Here is a 22,072-nt window from a genome sequence, read left to right on the forward strand (position 1 = left end):
ATATATATATATATATATATATATATATATATATATATATATATATATATATATACACAACTTATTTATTTTTTTGCGGTCTCTGAGTGCAAGCTGAAATTGCTGACACTGAGTGAAGGACGTTACACAACTCAGTCATGCTGTTCACGACTCATCACTAGATCTGAACTCTGTGAAAAACAGTAGGGCGTCTGCATCAGGTTGCAGTTATTTCTCCAACTTCACATGTAAACACATACAGGCTTGTTAACCTTGAGTGCATCCGCTGAATTTTCATCATGTGTGCGCCTGACGTGACTGCAAAGATCTGATCTATTTCTCAGAAAACAGATCAAGTAATGAGTTCTGCTGTATTTCATGTGTGGAGGACATGCCCTGCACATGTGAGTGAGTTTCATTTTCTTCTTGTCATTCAGAGACATGAAGATTCTGCTGATACATGGCTCTCCAGACAGGTAAGGCATAACAAATGGCCGTCACGTAGCTTTATCCTGCACTGTTCCTCAAGACAGTTCATTCATGTGAGTGTGCTTCTGTCAACAGGGACAGGAGCCTCTGTTCTCCAAAGACAGGAACAGGTTCTTCCTCACTCTGCCCATGAAACAAGGAGGTCAAGGAGAGTTCCACCACATCACCATGTTCACCAAAAAGGTGACTCCTCCAGGACTCGCCGTCCTGTACATCACACTGTCCAAACAACCTCCACAGTTCCCATCAGTGCTGCACATGTCCTTCTGCACTGTTGCCTCTACTTTCTAAAACAAAGAAAGACCGTGGTGAATTTTCTTATGCGTCAAACCGGTTCATTTTCAGCTGCGAAGTGAGCAGGATGAAGTTCGCCACCTGACGTCGGGTGACTGGGAAGTGACAAAGATCGTAGCGTTTGATGAGAACAACCAGATCATGTAAGTTTTTGTTGATTCTCTAACAAAAAACGACAATATGTAACATTTCTGTATTATATGTCTATGTTTTTACTGTTTTTGAATGGTGGTGGTGGTCAAATTGAGATCATAAAAATGTGGATGGAACGCATGAACGAAGCCCGAGTGTACCCTCTTAAACTTCCATCCGTGTTGCCATGGTAACATTAGTCATTTGTCAGTAGTGGTGTTTCCACAGAATTTGAGCTAAACTTTTAAAAACTCACAATTCACAAAATCCAAAGAGTAGCACCATCAGCAGGTGGTGCTGTAGATCATATTAGTATTTTTTTATTGTTATTTTTTATTAAACCTTTATTTCAAAGATTACAGTTAACAAAGATCAAATATACAGTCGGCAAGGTCACAAGAACTTACAACATTCCTAACATACAAATAAAAACAAACAAATACAAATTGATTCTTAGACATTAGTTCTCTGTAAAAAGTTTTTCATATAGTTTGACAGTCTTATCACATTTGGGGAAGTCTATAAGTTATCTATAATACTGCAAATGTACTGTTCAAATTCAGCAAGGAGTCTGTGTAAACTGGGGATCATTTCTAGCACTTTACATTTATGAATATAGAATTTACCAAACAATATTAAAAAGTTAGCAATAACAGACTTACAATCAATTAGAATGGGGTGTTTGACTTTACACAATATAACTACATTAGTAGTAGTAGAGCATCTAAAAAGGCTGTGATGACATTTTCATGGCTCAAATAGAGGGATCATTTGTACTTTCAGTCGTGTTTTAGTGCTTCATCCAAATATCTGGGAAGATGCACCGAAAGCTGATCAGTTATATGAGTTAAATATTTGCTGCACTTATCTATTGGAAAGATATTAATCCATTTACTGTTTTTCCCAATAAAAAAAGGTGAATTTAATAATTTCCATGTGCATTTCTGATGGGAAACTGAGCATTCAGTACATTCCTAGAAACACAGCTAACGATGTTATAGCCTCTTTTTTTACGTTAATGTTTAGCATTACTAGTGTCTGTTTCACAAGAATGTAATAAAATGTTTGTAAATGTGTGACTGTGGCTAAAGATCTTGGGTATTTTATTGATTTTGTAGAGAAAGGCCATAATATAAGTTGTGGAATCTGTAATATATGGCAGTTTGATTGATTCATACTATGGATTTAATTGAATTTAGTTGAATCTACATGGAAAAATATGCATCATAATAACAGAGTACTACATAAGATATGCAAATAGAGATGAATAAAAAATGTCACTGTCATTATCTAAAATGTTGTAACAAATTACAGATTTTAAGAGAAGCTTTTGCAGATTTGATGAGTTTCAAAGTGTGAAACACATAAACCCTTTATGAATAAAAGCGTCATTGGTTCACACTTCATTTCAGTCAGTCCTGTAGTACGAGAAGACTGTCATTTTAATAATTCAGGAATAAATGTTGCCTACATGTCCATCTGGCCTTTGTACAATGTAAGTGGTTAAACATGACATTTAAAGGAGCAGTGTGTAAAATTACATGACATCTGGTGTGGTATAGTCTGTCTTTTCTGCCTTTAATCCACTACAGTCCAGACCAGACTTAAATAGACAAAGGTTCATTTTCACTCATTTTTACCTCCACCAAGGAGGTTATGTTTTTTGCCAGGGTTTGTTTGTTTGTTTGTTTGTTTGTCTGTCTGTTAGTGTGCAACATAACTCAAAAAGTTATGGACAGATTTTGATGAAATTTTCAGGGTTTGTTGGAAATGGGATAAGGAAGAAGTGATTAAATTTTGGTGGTGATCGGGGGTGGGGGGGCCCACGGGGGGGGGGCCACTGATCAGCCTTGGCGGAGGTCTGTGCTCTCCGAGTGCTTCTAGTTTGTCATGTGAATGTGATGTTTTTGGATTGAATTTCTTCAAGTTCAAGACACCCCACCAGCAGAACTGTGCTGAGATGAATGTTGGATGCATTAGCCCATAACTCTAGATTTAGTACAGCAAAGATGAAAGTTGAATTACAAGAAAAAAAAAAACAAAAAAACATTGGCGTTATTCAGTTCAATGAACATTAGCCCTTCGGGGCAACAATGTAATAAAAACACACATACAACTAATACAAATGGAAGGTTTCCATAGGCGGGACATTGCTGATGTATTATATGTTGTTTGTTCAGGAAAAAAAAAAGTATTCTTTGAAGTGTTTGTGTTATTGCATGGAAGTATTATTGTCTCCATTATTGCACCGACTTATTCTGTCTGCTCCACTGTCTAAGAGAAGAACATGCTTTGTTAGCTGCTGGGCCCATGACTGTATTTATCTGTGTTTATAGTTGGCAGATGTATAATGGATCTGTGACCTTGTCCTGCTTTAACTGTTCTCCCCCCACCCCCCACCCCCAGATACTTCCTAAGCACCGAGGGCTCAGCTCAACACAGACATTTATACAGGTAAAATGCATACTCAGTCTAGCTCGACTCAACTCGGCTGTATTCTACCCTCGTTTTACTTTGATGCTCAGCGGATTTTTTTTTTTCCCCCTGACAGTGTGTCCACCCTCAGCCTGTTTCCACGACAATGTCTGACATGTGATCTGAAGGAAGAGTGTACGTTCTTTGATGCTGACGTAAGTCCAGATGCCCAACATGTCATCCTCTACTGTAAAGGTAAGAACAATAACAGGTGAGAATGGCAATTCTTGTTTTAAAAAAATCCAATAATTTTTGTGCAAAAACATCACACTAATGACTACAAGGTACTTAAACAACATGCAAACAAAACACCACTGATAACAGATAAAAAAAAAAAATACCCCAGAACTGCTGCATTTAGGCAGTGACAATGTCATAGCTAGTTTTATTAAGACCTGAAATTAACCTTGTCAATGCACAACAGTTGTTCTTTTTTCTATTATGCTATTTTTATTTTTATTTTTATTTTTGTTTTGTTTTATTTTTTTTCCCTATGTTTTGTATTATGTTTGTGTTTGCAATAAACTAAACTAAACTAATGTTAGGGAAAGGCTGTGGACTGTGTGTGCCTCAACTTATAGGTTTCAAGAGGAATATTATAGAAATAAAACACAGAACACAATTGTTTTGACATGGGGTTTATTTGGTTTGACATTTAACATTACATCACTAGAAGTTAGTTTTTTGTCAAATGATAGTATTTTGCATGCAGGTCCAAACACTAGATTATGTAATCAATTATACTACCAGATATTTCAGTATAAAAACACTATATACATGCACAAATGAAAACAGTCACACTTGTAACTTTTGCTCTTTTAAGTTTTCAAGCACACTTAATAATGCTCAAAAAAAAAAAAAAAAAAAAAAAAAAGACTTTTTTTTTGTTGTACATTACTAATGGGTGTTTGAGTGTTGTTTGTGGAGTCCCTCAGAGCTCTGTTTTGGTGGCCATTCTATTCATGTTTTCTATGATACCCCAGAACAGATTGTTTGCTAATTAAATACTATCTGATACCATCTTTATGCAGATGATGTCCAGCTGTGTTTTTCATTCAAACATGAGTTCTACTTTTATATCTTAATTGAGTTTGTCTGTTATCAAGCAGTGGTTGACTGATAACTACCTTAAATCGTACACAGACAGTACAGAACCTCAGATCACTCTCATGACAGTTAAATTTATCTAATTAGACTCATTGTCTATAGATTGTCAATCCAGACCAGCAGATTTTATAATTCCCCGATTATTGGTCCTAACAAAATGTCCATTTGTTGGTTTCTGTCTATATGCAATGTTCTCTTTGTTTTTTGTTTTTTTTATCACGTCTCTTTTCCTCTTTCTATCTGACTGCGACTTTATTTTTGTGAATTACTTAGATTTTTATGAATGAAAGAAGATGTATAAATAGAAACAGGCTTTACTTATTTTCTTCAAGGTTCTAATGACTTTACAGATAAACTTAAATCAATTCTATGATGTAAAAAATTGAATAATTATTGATAGTTCTAGAGCAGTGTAGCAACCAATAATGTAATAATGACCAATAACATAATCCCTGCCAATAAAGTAATAATTTTGCCCATTGTGAATTATAATAAAGCCAAAAACGTAATAATATTTGGCAATAATCTAGTAAGTTATTACATTATTTTCTCAAATACATCCCATGTAGCTCTCAGTCTACTTAATTGTGGTTGTAAGAAATCTTTATTTAGCATATTGTATAATTTCATGTTTGTAAGAATATTTTTTAATTGATTTAGATTAATTAAAATGACAACTATGCTATCCGCTATACCTATTTTTGGAAACTGCACAAAAACTGCAAAAAAAAAAAAAAATTACATTATCAGCAGGAGTTATTATGTTTTCAGAGGATTTTTTTAATGGTAAGCCAATATTGTAAAAACCAGCAAATAACATTATACTTATTACATTATTGCCAAGTCATTTCATTTTTGGCATTATTACATTTAAAATGGCCAAAATTATTACATTATTGGAAGGTTTTACACTGTTGGCCATTACTACATTATTGGTTGCACCTTTGGTATCTCATGTACAGCCTGTTTTTATGCTGATGACACCATACATTTGGTAGCTTCAATATAGGAACAAATATAATATGCAGGTATTTATTGAACACTTTAAGAATGTTATTTGGTATTCATTATTATTCCCATGTTTTGAGAAGAAAACTACCTTGACATTTTTTACTTTACACTCAAAAACACCTATTAAAATGAAATTGTTTTGCAGAGTTCATTGAAAGAGATGAATTGAAAACTGTTTTGTAGTTAAATATGTTAAAGGATTTGAGAGTATTCAGCTTGATGGCAGCTGTGTGTTGCAGGTCCCGGCGTTCCAGCAGTGCTGCTTTTAAGTTTTGATGATGTGGAGTGTGAGTATACTTTATTGACTTTTAGCACAAAACCATTTTCTGTTGATGTGAAACTAACGTTGCAAGCAGATGAGGCCCCGTTCCTCACGTCTGCTCAGAAATGGAAAACAGTTTGCAGGAATTATCTTGTCCGTCTTCTCATTTGTTCGAATGCATCAGCAGCTGTCGGAGTTGATGCCGTGCCAAAATGCGTTTGTAATTTGTGCATTTCAAGATGTTTAATGTGCTTCTAATCGCTCCACAAATGGCCACTATCTCTTTTTTGGTAATAACTAATAGCATGTGCTCATGGGGTAAAAAGGACAGTCAATTTTAATTCTCCAAAATCCTCCAAAAGCCCTTTACAGATTGTGTCATTTACTGCCTCACACTGAACTACAGAGCTGTACGGAAAGGCTTTCAATGTCAAAGTGTGTCACGTTTTAGCGCTCAACACATAGGAAGTGTAGCTGCTGTGTGTATTAGTCATTAAAAAATAAAAATGTGCGCATGACCTTCCGTTGCCGTGGCTTCTGGATGAGCCTCTGAATATTTTATGATACCAATATGTGAACTGATCTCTATCTTGTCTTTATTTCTGCTTGATCTCATGGTTCACTATTGCTTCCACACCAAAGGAGAAACATGAATGGAAAAGTAAAGCCTCTGCTAGAGCCAATAACAAGGGTTACATCAGTTTAGGAATCAATTTAGAATGCAGCCCTTTTAGAACAGTGTCTGAATTGCAAAAGTAACTGGACGTGCCATTTAAAATTAGACAGAGTTGCCATCAGTGCAAGTGAGGAAGACAATAATTGGGAAAAGTAAAATTTGTGGTCAGTTTATTGCGACACAGCACAGCAGGTCAAGTTCTCCAGCGATCAAGATAATAGTTAATGATGAGAACTTCCAATTAGCGCCAGATACGAAGCTCTGGTAAACCACAACAGCACAAAAGGCCAGACTACAGCCAAACAAAAGGCTCCATGGAATAATCAAACTGTAGAAATATGATGCACTGAGGAGATAAAAGATAATGAATGGGATGAAAAACCCGAATGGTAGAGGCTTTCCCGAAGTGTCCGAGTCAGTCAGTTGATGTGAATAAGACTGAAGGCAGCGAAAGCCCACAGGAAACAGAGCTGAAGGTGTGTGCAGTGAAGAATAGCATCAGTATGAGCATCCAGTCTGATGATTTCAGTGAGTACGAGGCTCCAGGCGGTCGCTGGATTCTCTTAATCTATGTGAAAGATGGTGATTTTGTTTGACTTCCTGTGCATCTGTGCAATTGCATCTCAAAACTGAAGCCAGTGAGGAGGTCTTTTAAAGTGTAACACCACATTGCTGTTTTTTTCCAGCTGTTATTCACTTCAAATGTTAAATAGATGCAGTCTTATAGTCATTTTGCACAGTGTCTGTCTATTTTTAGGTTTTAGAAATAATAGAATGCATTGATTGACAGCTCCAACTGATAGCTCTCTTGTCGTTTGAGTGAACTTTCTGTTTACTGACTAAATTGAAAAATAAAATGTCTTACTGGCAAACAGCTTTATTGTAGCTAAATTAACAAGACTATTAAAGGATTTCATCTGATGTTTCATGAAATTTGTTTTTACCTCATTATGAACAAGCCTGTTAGCATGAAATAGCTACAAAGGCTAACAATTCCATATTGCAGGCAAAGACCTTGTTTTGCTAAAACCTGAAACTCAATATATCGCTCCATTGCAACAACATGGCCCAGTAACAGAGCTATTTTTCTATTGTGGACTGAAAGTGGATCTCTTAAAGCATCACAGCTTTATATTTTTACTGTAATATCTGTGCTAATGTTCTTTGATACTGTAAAACAGCTCATACTGAAGAAGATAAGAAGTGAAACTGCTCACTAATTTTTGTTGATGTTGCACAGTTACACGCAGATTGGGGTGATATAGCCAAAAAAACTTCTTTTTTTCAGTGTAATGGACATTTATGATTTGGCTACATGAACTGAAGACACAACTTGTAAACTTGCAAACTTGCAAAAACATAACCTTCTTGGCAGAGGTAATTATCAGACTATGAGAAGCAAATAGGTCGTATTCTGATTTTCTGTTGGAGCAAGAAACATCATCTCTATTTCGCAATTTAGGCATTTTTCAGAATTTTCAGAAAGCAAAACCTCAGTTAATCGAATTAATTTGAACATATTGCCATTTTGGACTGAAAACTTGTGCAGGTCTGTCAGTTAGCCTGCTAGTTGTTGTCATACAGAATGTGAAATTGCTGGTACTGTTATCTTACATAACTGCATATGTTAACATTTACCACCTACCTGTAATTATTTGCCATCATTTATTGTAATTTTTCCCAGTTCCAGTAAGTTACTGATAGTGTTGGTAGGCCTATTAGTTTAGTTTACTGTTACTTAAGCATAAAACCACCCTATTAGCATTTTAAGAATCATTAGTTCAGTATTGCATTATGCTCTGTCAGCTGTCTAGCTAAGAAGGCCAGGAGTGTTGTTTATAGATCATGTCAAAATGCAATATTGTTAATAGAGCCAACTGTGTATATTTGTATATTTTAGCAAAAAAAAAAACAACAAAAAAAAAAACTACCAAGTGAAATTGCTCAGTGGGAGTGTGGCCATTCGTTTTAGTAAGTTAGTGTTAGTATTAGCATTAACAAGTTTCACCCTTCACTCTTCTCCAGCTCCATTCCGTTGTCCAAATTTGGTCACTTTGGTTCCAGAAAGCCAAGATGGCACTTACTGATTGCCAGACTCAAGGCACTTGACAAACCAGAGGACGTGGCAGTGGCTGCATTCACTTAATTTATCCAGTTTTAATGTTCTGAATCCCTAAACTACCCGCTACATAGGTGATGAGAGATCAGTATTTCATCCAAAGTTCTACTCATGTTGAACTTGAAAGTATTAAAGGCTTAAAACTAGGGTTCCAAGTTGAATGTGTGTCTTTCCCTGTTCGATGCCATCGCATTCTAACTCCGTTTTCCCCTTTTCACAGCATATTTCGTGTTGGAGAACAACCTCCCTCTGCGGTCGGCGTTGGAGACTAAACAGACAGTTCACACTAAGACCCAGATGATCACTAATGACAACTTTGGTACAAATGCTGTCCACTTCCCAGCTGTGTGTTTTGATTTGTATACATGACACATCGGTATGAGATAATTGAGCTGCAGTTTAGAGGAAAGGGGTGAATGACATGCGAGTGTGTGTTTGTCTGTCTGAGCTCCGTCTGCTTGGCTGCCTTCCCAGACTCTTATTCTTTTTTTTTCTCGATCTCTCCTCTCTGGGTCACCTCTCCGCTCCACTTCAGCTAATGTTTCTGTCTGTTTCCTCACAGAGCTGCCTCTGAAACTCATCTATCCTCCTGACTTCTCTGAGTCCTACCTCTATGGCCTTCTCCTTATTGTGTAAGCTTTAACACCTCACATTCAGCTCTTTATAAACTCTCAAAAGCACATTTTCTAATGGTCTCACGTGGGCCTTTCCGGACAGCGGTACGTCTCCAGGGGATCAGACAGTCACAGACGAGTTCAGGTTGGACTGGGATTATGTTCTGGTGGGATCAGAGCAGGTCATCGTTGCAAGGCTGGATGGAAGGGGATCAGGATTCAGAGGTCAAAGGTACATTTGCATATGTTGTTAATTTTCACATTTAACTCGGTGAATAGTCAATCATTTATTCATGCATTTATTTTCTGGAACTGTTTAGTCCTCTGGAAGGCCACTGAAAGGCTGGAACCTATCCCAGCTACCATCAGGCAAAGGCAGGGTACGACCTGGAAAAGCTTCCAGTTCATCCTGAGTTAAATAATTAAAGTTTCATATTAGCATTTTTAGTTTAGTTACAACAGCAAAAACAAAACAGCTGCAAAAGACAAAGCACAGCAGAAAGATAACTTCAGTTTTACTGTGACTTAATTGAAAATTTTACAGCATCACTGTTGGACAGTTGTGTACAGTAATTAACTCTGCGAGGTCCTCGAGCATGACGGATAAATAGAACATAATGCCATGTCACAGTCAAACATGGTACTAAAATGTGTCTTACATTATTACAAGAATGGAGGTCCAGGTAGCCAGTGGTGAGGTGGGAATTCTGGTCATACTGAAAAATATAAAGTGAGGGGGCTATTTTCTTGACACAATGTTTATTCTTTGCACATAGTTGCAGCTGTTTTAGGGATGGCTGCAGGGATGTACTGCTTTTCTGTGGTGATAAAACAGTGTTGTTTGCAGTGGGAAAGTGTACACCCCAGTTTAACTACTTTTGGAGGTCTTGTCTTGCTTTTTACACTTGGATGCACAAACAATGACATAGTGTTTAAAGTCAGTGAACTGTACTTTGAATGATGGATTGGTATACACTATTACAATGATGTAGCCATGATAAAAAACAACCAAAGATTTAGATTTAGTAGCCTAAAGGAAGCATTTACTTTGAAAATGGATGCGGTCCAAGAAGTGACCCCTGAGGCACTCCACAGGTCAAAGAGACACAGTTGGCTGAATTGACATCGAGCAAGTGGGAAGCTCAAAAGCTGAAATTTAAGTCTATGCAGGGCTACCAAAACACGTAATGTCTTGAACTTAAGACTGGCTCCAAAATTTTGTCACCATACTTCAAATCCCATATTTACCGCAGAAGTAAATTTGTGTTTTTTGGTGACCTTAAGGGTTTTAACTGTAATTTAACTGTGGATGGTTTCCATGTGTTTGAGGACATACATGGAGTTTGTGTTTAGTCTGTTTCTTACCGGGAGCTGATTGTTTATTGACCTAAGCTAAGTCCAGTATTAAGCTAACAACAGTCTCTGTTGTTTACATCCAAGGCAACACCTACAATATACTTATTCCTATGCAGAGGTTTTGAGTTTTTATTATTTCAGGTTTCCCATGAAGATCCTTTTAATTTTTAAGTCACAAGAGTAGAGATTGTGTGAGCTTTTATCAAGTAGCTGAAATGACTTGATGCTGTTAAATTACTTTCACTGTTTGCAAAGGCCTAGTCTTCAAGGTCTGGATATCTGAAAAGGGCATCATGTACAGTATTTGTCCATTGCGTGAGGGTTTTTTATGTTTTGATATCATTTTTAGAGCACCTAGACCTCTTTGATAAAGGAAAAAATACACAACGACCTTATTTTTCACCTTATGTCCCCTTGAACTCTGAATTTATTGGTGAGAGACGAGAGTTGTCAGCTTCACAACAATGTGTAGAGCTGCTATAAATGGATCCTGCTTGTGGCAACACCTTAAAGTATCAAATGCAGTGATCATTGTGTTTGTCTTAGATAATACTAAGTGCTTTCATATTTGTTATAGTCTATGGTAGTCTATAGTCTATCTGTAAAGTGTTAAAGATAATTACACAGGTCATCTATTTGATATGAAGCTAACAATTTTGACAAAGTAGTAAATTCATGGAAACAAATCTTCAATCCACAAACCAACTAGTCCTCATGATTATGCCCAGTTCTTTTATATCGTCTGCCATCAATTGACACTATAAACTCCATGATAGTTAAATAAGAGGAAGCTCAGTTTAATGCTACACCAGCTAGCTGATATGCGTCAATATTATTATATATAATAGAAGAGTCTTTGCTAATACACATTAATTAAAGTGACTTCTGTCGACTTCTTCTCCACAGGGTTTTGAAGCAGATCCACCAGAGGCTGGGCACAGTGGACGCCGAGGACCAGATAGCAGCTCTGGAGTACGTAACACACGAATCTGCACATTATTTTTATCCACAATGGGTCCAGCAAGAGCTAAATTCCCTCTGAAAAGGCTCAGAGAATGAAAAGCTTGAGTGGAAATCAAGGTCTTGTAGTGTGAACCACTAACCAGCAGTTTTTCTTCAACTATTATATTGGAAAAGAGATTGAAAAGAATCCTACTGAAAAGTCTCAGAATCCTTCTGATCCATCATTGAAGGCCTGAAGAATCCCTTTAACAAGGGAGTGTTGGACCCTTGAAAACATTTTAGTGAATGTTGCCTGTAAATTGAGTTTGCAGAACAGCATGTACTAAAAGCTACAGCAGAGCAAACTAGTATCTGTGAAAAGCAAGGTCATTATGACTTCTTCCTAATTTTAATTGAGCTTGAATTAGTTTTCGAAAACACTTTTTTTTTCCTTTAGTTTTTATCAGCCTCAGTGTTGTGTGGTGAGACTAAACAGTGTCAGAAAAGCTATTGCCATGAACATGACAGATGTGACAGACAGGCTGATATGATATTGAAATACAAATTATCCCCCAAATAATTGAGATTATCAATATTATCTGATCCATTCCTCTGTTCTATTCTACCACTGTAGTATGAGTCGAATAAAAGTGTAGTTATGCAGATACACAGTACTGACATGTAATTGTAGAAATAATGGTTATAAAATATGCCATTCGTTTTAAATTCCCCAACTGTTTTTCACAATTTTAATATGGCAACTAATTTGTACAGGCCGATGCAGATGAACAACCATCTGTAAAAGACTAAAAGATGGTCAATACACCAAAAAATATGGACACAACACCAGCAGAACATAAAATATAGATATACATTGTTGAGGTAAGCTCAACTTTTTGAATGAAGTCTTGCATTTGTGGGATTTTTCAGCCTTCAGGAAAACAAAAAAACATCTGGTCTTATCTAAGGCTACATTTCTACTTGTGCATATTTATTTTAAAATGAAAACTACATCTACACAAGGGAAGAGTAAGAAAGAATCTACATTCTGACATACCTCAAACCAGTAGTAGTCTGCCAGGGTCAGTAAGGCTCTCTCTGCTGTCCTAAAGAATCAGACTCACGGACCTACATTTACACCAATATTTTGATATTTTTTTCATGAAGATGCGTTAAATTATTCACAGTAGTCTATTCTGTTTATTTTGTCTACGTTGTCTATGTCTACGTTAGAGTGTTTGTCCAATTGTATTTCACCATCATATGTTGCCGGGTAAAATAAATCTACCCTGAGGCTCAGAATCAACAGTGCAGCCTCTGGAGCATAAACATAAATAACGTGTTGTTTTAACTAATCAGATTTGATTTTAGCCACACAGGGGCGATGTAGTATTGGACGGTCCCAGAGTTCCGCTAGCAAACCACATCTGTAGAGACTTGAATAAGATTAGATATACTGGTTTAGATGGAATAGCTGTTTTCAACTCACAATGGCCAGCAGAGGAGAAGAAATGCATTTGGATTCATTCTAAAAAATAAGCAATAGTTTTGATGAGTATTAGTGTATTTTATGAATATTTGTTTTGGTATTTCATTTTATTCAGTAAATATCGATGATTATTGAGATGATGTATTTGGTGCAGCTGTGGCTGTAGTGAAAGTTGTGAGTAGTGCTGAGTTGTGTTCATTGGTTTCTGATTTAACAACGGTCTAAATTCTTGCAATGAAAGATACCTGTCTGTGATGCAAAGCCGTCGACCGAAAGCATCGACTGATCTAAACTGTTTAATCGCTGTTGATCTACTAATCCTATCAATCCACATAAATAATTGGTGTAAAATGCAATTTGTCATCTTTTCATGGTCATCAGATATGACCCATTTGGACGTTCAGAGGATCCGTAGTGAACGTGGAAACACTGTCATCTTCTACAACATTGTTTCACCAGTAAAATCCATTCAGTTGGATCAATGACAGTGAATGGAGACACCTGTTTTATTTTCAGTTATTGATATATTTACTGAAAAAGTCAGTTTTTCTTCAGTTTTCTCTGTTTCTGATATAATAACCTTCAACTTTAATCTGAGCTTTTATGAACATCTACATGATCAGTAAATTAAATATAAGAAAATACTTCATTTTCACTGAAAATTTGCAAAATACAGAAGATATTGCAATAAATGGTAATAAATCACTTAAGAAAGGTTAAATAGAGAGAAAAAAATCATTTGGGAACTACTACAAACGTCACACTGGGTCTTTACGGGTTAAAAGGTAAAACACCACTGAAAACTTAGCTGTGAAATACATGACCCACTACTACCTCAAACACACAGGAACTGTTACAAATTGCTTGAATAACAAGTATGAATGTGGTCAGTGGTAGTGGCATGATAAAAAGAATTTATACACACTTGCTGTCAGGAGTCAGGTAGGTAGTCCTGGGTGATGTCTTCTTCCAGAAAGGGTCATAAATCAGAGAAGGATGTGTAGTCCCAACCATGTATTGGATGTGAGTTGCCTATGCTATTGTTTCTAACAGGCTCCACTTCTGTCTGTTCACATTATAATTATAATGCTTCAGCTGATGAACTAAAGGACTCAGCAGTGTTTCTGAAAGTCTCAGGTTTGAAGATACTAAAATAATGACTGATCCAGTCTGTTACATACAGTGGTGGACAAATGTGTTTTCTTACCCCATGCATTTGTGATATACTACATTAACTCATAAAGACCCAGTTCATATATATATATATATATATATATATATATATATTTTTTTTTTTTTTTTTTTTTTTTTTTTTTTAATCTATATTTAACTTTTCTTAAGTGATTTTTCACCATTTATCATAATACTAACCTCTATATTGTATGTTTTTACAATCAAAGTCAGGTATTTTCCTCTATTTAATTCACCAATCATGCAGATGTTCATAAAAGCTCAGATTAAAGTTGAGGGTTATTATGTCAGAAACAGAGAAAACTGAAGTAAAAGTGACTTTTTCAGCAAAATATATCATTAAATTAACATATACCAAGTGTGTCCATCCACTGCCTTGATCCAACTCCATGGGTTTTTACAGGTGAATCAAGGTTGTAGAAGATGATGGTGTCTCCATGGTAAGTACCGAGCCTCTGAACGTCCAAATGGGTCATATCTGATGACCATGAAAAGATGATAAACTGTATTTTAGACCAATTATTTACATGGATTGTCGTCAGCGGCTGTTTGGGTCGTTATGGGTTAAGAATCACTCTTAAGTCATTCAGCTGTGCTGAGTATTGTTCCATTCACCAAACTCACGTGCTCTCTTCTGCACATGCTCAGTTCCACCGAGGTCAAAACTGGATGTTTCAGTAAAATAATGAAATGTATCCAGGACGTGACATGTTGAAACTGTAGAATTTAGATGAGTTTTTTTTTTCTCTTTACCAAAAAACAAAATAAAACAAACATTTGTTTATGTCTATCTGACACAGACACACCTTGTGAAACACAAAAAAGATTTTTCCACCAATATTTCATGATAATATTTAAAACTGTGAAAAAACACAAAAACACTTTTTTTTCCCCATTATTGCATATACTAATCTGTATGTTGTGTACATTAGCATAAATATACATGAATATGATATAGATGACAGAAATGTCAAGTTACATTCTGTTAATGATTATAACCTTGGTGTGAAGAAGCAGAGCAGCTTTAATAAGCTTTAATCACGAAGGAGTAAATATGACCTTTTGACCTTCATGTTGGGAATCTGGGAATTGGACTCCATCTGCTCTGCTTTTGATCAGAGCTTCAGAGTCGAATGAGTACAATAATGAGCAGCAAAATCTAAGCCTTTTCTGTTTCTGTTTTCTCCTTGTTATGCAGGTACCTGATGAAGCTACCGTACATCGATCACACTCGTGTTGGAGTGTTCGGAGAGGTACATTTAGCCAAAACCCTCCCCATTTACCGTACGTGAGACTCTCCGAATCAAGTTTTACAACATGTTGGGTTTTCGCCTCCTCCCTCCAATAGGACTATGGCGGCTACATCACGCTCACGATGCTGAAGTCCATGGAGAAGCTGGTCAGATGTGCTGCAGCTCAGGCTCCCGTTACCGACTGGAGCATGTACGGTGAGCATATCTCCATCCACAGTTCTGCAGGGACATGGAAATCTTTATTACTTCTGCTGCTGCTGCACTGACTGTTCTGTCTCCTAACTCACAGCCTCTTTATACTACATGATCTCTTTTCTATGTATTGTCTGTGTAATATGACTTTAATTATCCTTAGGTTCCACTGTCGGGAATTGAGGCTTATTGAATTCTCATTTCTGTAGGCGCCTGCCTTGTATTAGAGCCGCTGTATGTGATTAGAGTTGGAAAATTCCAGTAAATCCTCTGGTTCCTTTGCACCAGAAGGCTCTACTTTCTTTAAAATAACATAACCTCGATGTTCTGCTGTGTTTTTCCTCCCAGCCTCTGCGTTCTCCGAGAGATACTTGGGTCCACCTTCAACTGAGGAGAGCAGATACCAAGTAAGATGATTTTACTAGTACTTTTATGAACATCAGCAAAACCAAGACATTCACATTTACTCTCAGTATTTGACGTTTACATACTGTACCTGTATGTCTATATGCATGATTTGGGCTTCTTTCTTCTCATGTTTAACTGTCCTGCATAGAGGTAGGGTTTCATGGGTTAGTGGCCTCATAACCCTCTTATTTTTCAGATGAAGGCATCCAACAGAGCGGTAGAATTAAATTAGCAGAATGCTTAATGAACTGAAAAAGTCATGGTCACCACTTTAACCCATAAAGACCCAAATATCCACAGGCAACCAACGGCATCTACTGATATAAAATATTTAGTACCAGTTGACCCATTAATCCTGTCAATACATGTAAATAATTAGTGTAAATTGCAGTTTGCCATTTTTTCACAGTCATCAGATATGACCCATTTGGATGTTAAAAAGCTTTGTAGTGAACGTGGAAACACTGTCATCTTCTACAACTTTGTTTCACCAGTAAAACCCATGGAGTTTGATAAATGATAGTGGATGGACACACTTGGTTTATGTTCAGTTAATGATATCTTTGCTGAAAAAGTCACTTTTTCTTCTGTTTTAATATCATAGCATTGAATTTACTCTGACTTTTTATGAACATCTAAATAAAATATAGGAAAATACAATCCCCCTTTCCCCCAGTCTCTCTTTCTCTTTCTCTCTCACTCTTTTTCTTTTCCTTTACCCTCTCTCTTTAACCCCAACTGGTCAAACCATCCTTCAGGAGTCTGGGTCTGCTCCAGGTTTCTGCCTGTTAAATGGCAGTTTTTTCTCGCCACTGTCACCAGTCACAAGTGTTTGCTCCGTGAGGATTCTGCTGGGTTTCTGTAAATTGGCTTGAGAGTCTGGTTTTGACCAGCTCTATATCCTCCTGAGACCCAGGATAATGACAATTTTTTACTTTTTTTTTTTTTTTTTTTTCACATTAAACAATTATCTTGATTAGAAACTGCATAAAGCTACTGTTTTTTCAGATGCATTTTTTAAGTAATTCTTATTTATGTATGTATGTATGTATGTATGTATGTTTGTATGGAATGTCCTTTGCAATGGACAGCATTTTTAAGCAAAACTGTCAAACTTTTGTCACCTACAGAGGACAAAAATGCATTGCCGGGTCTCGGGAGAATATGTAAAGTGTCATGAGATAACTTTTGTTATGGTTTGGCGCTATATAAATAAAATTTGATTGATTGATTGACATGATTTACAGTGAAAAATGCACAATACAGAGGATAATATTGTAATAAATGCTAATAAATTACTTAGGAAATTAAGAAAAAAGAAAGATTGAAAAATATTCTAACAGAAAAAGCCAGACATTTCTATAGACAGTATTGCACTTAACAATAACACATGAGTTGACATGCGTCCTGGATATTGTAAATACATTCATTAATCTGTTTCTGTCCTACACATTTGGTCAGATTTTATAATTTATAGATGATAATTGCAGTTATCAACAGGTTTTAATATTAAGGGTGTAGTGTAGCTCTCTAGTGTTCAAAACTAACATTCTGTGTGGTGTCATATTTTATTCTTTATTGCTCTGTTCTCAAAAAGACCACTGTATGGAAATGCTTTATTAAACCAGTGTCTGCATTTATCGTGTTTCTAATAAGTGCAGTGGAAAACACACCAGTACCAGTACTTGCAGACTAATTCAGTGCCCATCCCATCTGATTTTGAGTGTTATGTTTCTGATTCCATGGTGAAATATTGATTATTTTGAGTTTGGATGGATTTGTGCACTGTTGTGAAAAACAAAATTTAAACAGTCGATGAAAATTAACTGAACTTCAAGATATTTTCAGGGTTTAAAATTCAACTTTTCTAAAGTTTTCTAAAGGTTGTTGAAACTTACAAATTAAAATCCAACATTTAGTCCCAGACAGAAAAACTGGCTTTTTCTACAAGGATTTGTTGACTGAAATCTTCTGTGGTTTTTTAGGAAGGTTTAGGTCCCACATTGTCTAAATGAAACCGCCTACTTCTTTGGTCCACAAAAACAGCAGCCCTCTTTTGTTAAAGAAGAAAACATAGCCAACAGCATTTCAGGCAACACTCCAAATCTTGTCCTTAACAACGGTGAAGAAAACACACAAATATAAAAAAATAGGAAAATGCCAGGGGTCCAGGCTAAAAAAATGACTCAGTTGTCCTCCAAGTGAAGGTTGCAGTCAAAGTGTGTTTTTCCTCCTAAGTGGGTTGTGTGTAAGTGGGCCAGAGTACGCTATTTCTGTGGCTCTCCCAGCAGGAGGAAGTGGGGGGGGGCTCTGCTTTAAATGACATCCAGAGATGGGAAATATGGCACCATCTGATCAGACAATAATCAGCAGGACATCATCCCATCCTCTGGGACCGAAAAGAGATGGGTTATGGACGGCGCGCTGTCCAGGTGTTGATGGGCGCAGGAAAATCTCCCCTTTGGAATCCCCAGCGGGGAAAAATTTGACTGATGAGTTGGAGAGATATCCTCTACAGCTCCAGAACACACATCCCTGAGCAATAAATCTAAACACAATCTGAATGTATTTATTTCCTCTGCATTTATGAGCATTTCCACATGCATTTTAATTCCAACCGGTGTTCATAAATAAAGAGGTAGGAATGGAAAAAGTATGAAAATCTCATATTTGTAGAATTTTCAAGCTATAAATGCTTTAAAAATCAGCAGAATGAAATCAAATTAAATAATTGAATAAGTTCATGTTGACAGACAATATTTAAAAATGGAACTATGATTAAACAGCAACTTGTCACATAAGTAGAATGTAAGAACTTGGCTAAAGCTAATTATATAGTCCATTATAAATAACTACATTACAAACTAGAAGCACTCGGAGAGTGCAGACCTCTGCCAAGGCAGATCAGAGGGCCCCCGTGGCCCCCCCACCACCAAAATTTAATCATTTGTTCCTTGTGCCAGTATCAACATTTCCTGAAATTTTCATCCAAATCCGTCCATAACTTTTTGAGTTATCTTGCACACAAACAAACAGACAAACAAACCAGTGCCGACAAAAACATAACCTCCTTGGCAGAGGTAATAACTACAATAACTACAACTATAAGCACTATAAATACTACAACTAGTAGCATGACAACGCCTTCACCCAGGATAGGCACCAGATGGATGGATGGATGGATGGATTCATTTTCTTAGTAAGTCCTATGGCTTATTCTACAAAGACTAAATAAAAATAGATGAACATGACGTTTGTTCCGTTGTGTTCCAGTGAAGCCTCTTTTCTAAGCTTCCATGTCAAGATAGGATCCAGATCAGTGATTTGTCACTACAGCTGTCAGTGAAAACAGCTGTGATTGGTTAAAATCTACATCATTGGGTAGGTTTTCCAGAGACAAAGGTAGATGCCTGTTGTCTTACATCCTCTCAGATCACCTGAATTATCATACATTGAAAGGTTAATATGGAATTGTTGTCCAGTGACGCTAAAAGAACACATCATTTATCCCCCAAAACAACATGTATGGACACAAAATACTATTGTAGCGTTCTGAAAATCCGCTGCTAACTTTTACATGTTGAGTCATTTCTGTGGAGTTTTCAGCCCTTTGGGGGGATCCAAACAGTTTGTTCACAGACTGTCTGCCAGAAAGGGAAAGTCAAACCTGGATTAACTTTTGCATTTGGTATTTTCTGCACAGTGTCCAAGTATCCAAATGATCTACATATCTACATAGTTTGAATAATGTGTCTCTGTCTCCATCCTTGTCTCCAGACATCCAAGGTCCTGCCCAGTCTCAAAGGTCTGCCCAGTGGAACTCTATTCCTGGCCCACGGCACCGCTGATGGTACGCATAGTGGGAATGTTTTCATTATCTGTAATTCCCGTAGTAACCTGTAATGTGTGTTATTAAAGGTAGACATGGGGCTTTTTCAGCCACTGGTTGTGTCCTTCAGAATGGTCCTCTCCAACTTGACCTCAGTGACAGCCGGAGCTTTTATCCAGCAGTCGAATTAACCCTGACGACACGTATTTGCATGTCTTGTTTTTCTCCGCAGCAAATGTTCACTTTCAGCACTCAGCAGAGCTCATCAAGCACTTAATTAAAATCGGAGCCAACTACACTATGCAGGTAAGTGCTGCCACTCATCTTTAGAGAATGATGGATGACTGTCTGAATGATGAGTGATGACCAAGGAGGGGAAAATGTACATAACACACACAAACTTTGGAAATAATAAGCTGTCAGATACACAGGCTATTTATGGTTTTCTAGTCTGTTTATCCTGCTATAAAATAAAATTATAAGAGCTTTAAAAACCCACCATGACACAGGGTATTACAGTAAATCACAAACCCTCGTTGAAGCCTTCAGCGGCTAAGGAATCCATTGTATCAGCCAGAAAAGTTCACATTTAAAAGCACACAGTTTAATGTCTCCATTTCTGTGCTGATGTTTTATTTCTACACTTTCCACCCACTGAAGAGTGGAAGCATTGACTTTAACTCTGCTTTGCCCTGTGCCACATACTTACAAAAACTCTACATCCCTAAGTGGACTGGAAAAAAATGATTTTTTAAGGACTGTAAGAAATGAGGGGAGTTTTTTTTTCTCTCGCTAGAAGGTAGAAAATCTTTCTTCCTTTCTAAACCAGACTCCTATGTGCAGAATTTTACTCTGTTTTGCACATAAATTATGAAACAACTTTTAATTTGACTCTTTTCTGTTTCTGTTTACTCTATTCTGCACATATGTTACGATACAAGTTTTAATTTGACTCTATTCTGTTTCTATTTACTCTATTCTGCACATTCTGTATGTTGATGATACAACTCTCTCTCAGACACTGCGTTTAATACTATTTAAATAGTAACTTCACTTATGTTTTGTTTCGGCCATAATCCATAATGAACACTTTATTTACTCAAAATAATTAAATGTTGTTAACTGACATAAATTCCAAGTGGCAAAATTGTTCTGGTCAACAATTTTTGAAATTATTGTGATATTGTTATTATTGTTGAAATTATAGACATATTTTGTTTTCCACTGATGGAGTCACCAACTCAATTTACAATATTCACTGGTTGTGTCTTATTAAATTTTAGAGTATTAAACTTTAAGGCAATATGCTAAGATTAGGAAAATATATAATTAAGTACAATGAATGTATTTATCAGTCAATATATGGACATAGACTATAAATAATTGGCAGAGTAATGGTTTCTGAACAGTTGTTTTGAAGCCAATAGTTTGTGATTTGAATGCTGTCAGTATGTTAACTTTTTGAGACAGACGTGACCATATTTGGACATATGAGACAAGTTATGAGTCCAAGGGGTCAGAGGTCAGCTAATGCTCATCACTAACTTCTTGACTTGATGACATGATAAATTTCCTCAACTTAATTCTTATTAGTGGGACCTATTACCCACACAAGTCAAGCTGTCGTTAGAAAAAATAAAGTGTACTAAATAAACTGATACTTTGACCTGAAGCTGTCTCAGAGCTATTATTTAAAGCCTGAAATGACAGATATTAATGCATTTGATCTGGAAAACTGTAAAGATGAAACAAGAGAGAGACTTTTTAGAGGGTAAAAGTAAAATGTTTTAATGAATATTTCACCAAAAACTTGCTTCAGAATTTTTTCTCTCATTTTATGAAAAAGAATAAATGATGAAACACAATTTTTCAGCTAGTGTAGTCTCAAAAGGAAGAACTGAACAACTTATTTGGAAAACCACAACAGAACACTCTATTTGTTAGTCTGTGTTTATTAGAACCACATGTACCATACACTATAGCGCCACCTTTTGATGATGTTCCACAGTCTAGTTCATTCAGTGTAGACATGGTATGGAAATATCATATTTTCATTTCCTTTTTTTAATATATATTTATCTCTCATTTTATGGAAACACCGATTACCTTTGCAGCCAAAAATAAGTGGATTAGTTTTGTAAGATGATAATTAATGGAGAGTGGTTTGAGATCCTGAGTGGATTCCCTGCTCAGCTTTCACAGGGAAGAAAGTTTGGAATCAAAATATGTCCAAATGTAATTAAAAACAAGTGGA

General features: G+C 36.5%; 1 protein-coding gene across 2 annotated transcripts in view; it reads left to right on the forward strand.

Annotated features, from left to right (window-relative positions):
• LOC115430824 (inactive dipeptidyl peptidase 10-like) overlaps window positions 1-22,072 on the forward strand; it is a 116,080-nt gene that overhangs the window by 71,067 nt on the left and 22,941 nt on the right. For both annotated transcript variants that reach the window (XM_030151078.1, XM_030151068.1), the window contains exons 12-26: window positions 417-455; window positions 544-651; window positions 814-905; window positions 3,301-3,348; window positions 3,446-3,564; window positions 5,727-5,774; window positions 8,765-8,863; window positions 9,107-9,176; window positions 9,262-9,390; window positions 11,421-11,486; window positions 15,335-15,389; window positions 15,485-15,584; window positions 15,930-15,988; window positions 19,767-19,839; window positions 20,051-20,124. In XM_030151078.1, coding sequence (XP_030006938.1) covers window positions 417-455; window positions 544-651; window positions 814-905; window positions 3,301-3,348; window positions 3,446-3,564; window positions 5,727-5,774; window positions 8,765-8,863; window positions 9,107-9,176; window positions 9,262-9,390; window positions 11,421-11,486; window positions 15,335-15,389; window positions 15,485-15,584; window positions 15,930-15,988; window positions 19,767-19,839; window positions 20,051-20,124 — 1,179 coding nt within the window. The remainder of the gene's footprint in view (window positions 1-416; window positions 456-543; window positions 652-813; window positions 906-3,300; window positions 3,349-3,445; window positions 3,565-5,726; window positions 5,775-8,764; window positions 8,864-9,106; window positions 9,177-9,261; window positions 9,391-11,420; window positions 11,487-15,334; window positions 15,390-15,484; window positions 15,585-15,929; window positions 15,989-19,766; window positions 19,840-20,050; window positions 20,125-22,072) is intronic.

This window comes from Sphaeramia orbicularis, chromosome 2, assembly GCF_902148855.1.
Source record: "Sphaeramia orbicularis chromosome 2, fSphaOr1.1, whole genome shotgun sequence".
NCBI lineage: Eukaryota > Metazoa > Chordata > Actinopteri > Kurtiformes > Apogonidae > Sphaeramia > Sphaeramia orbicularis.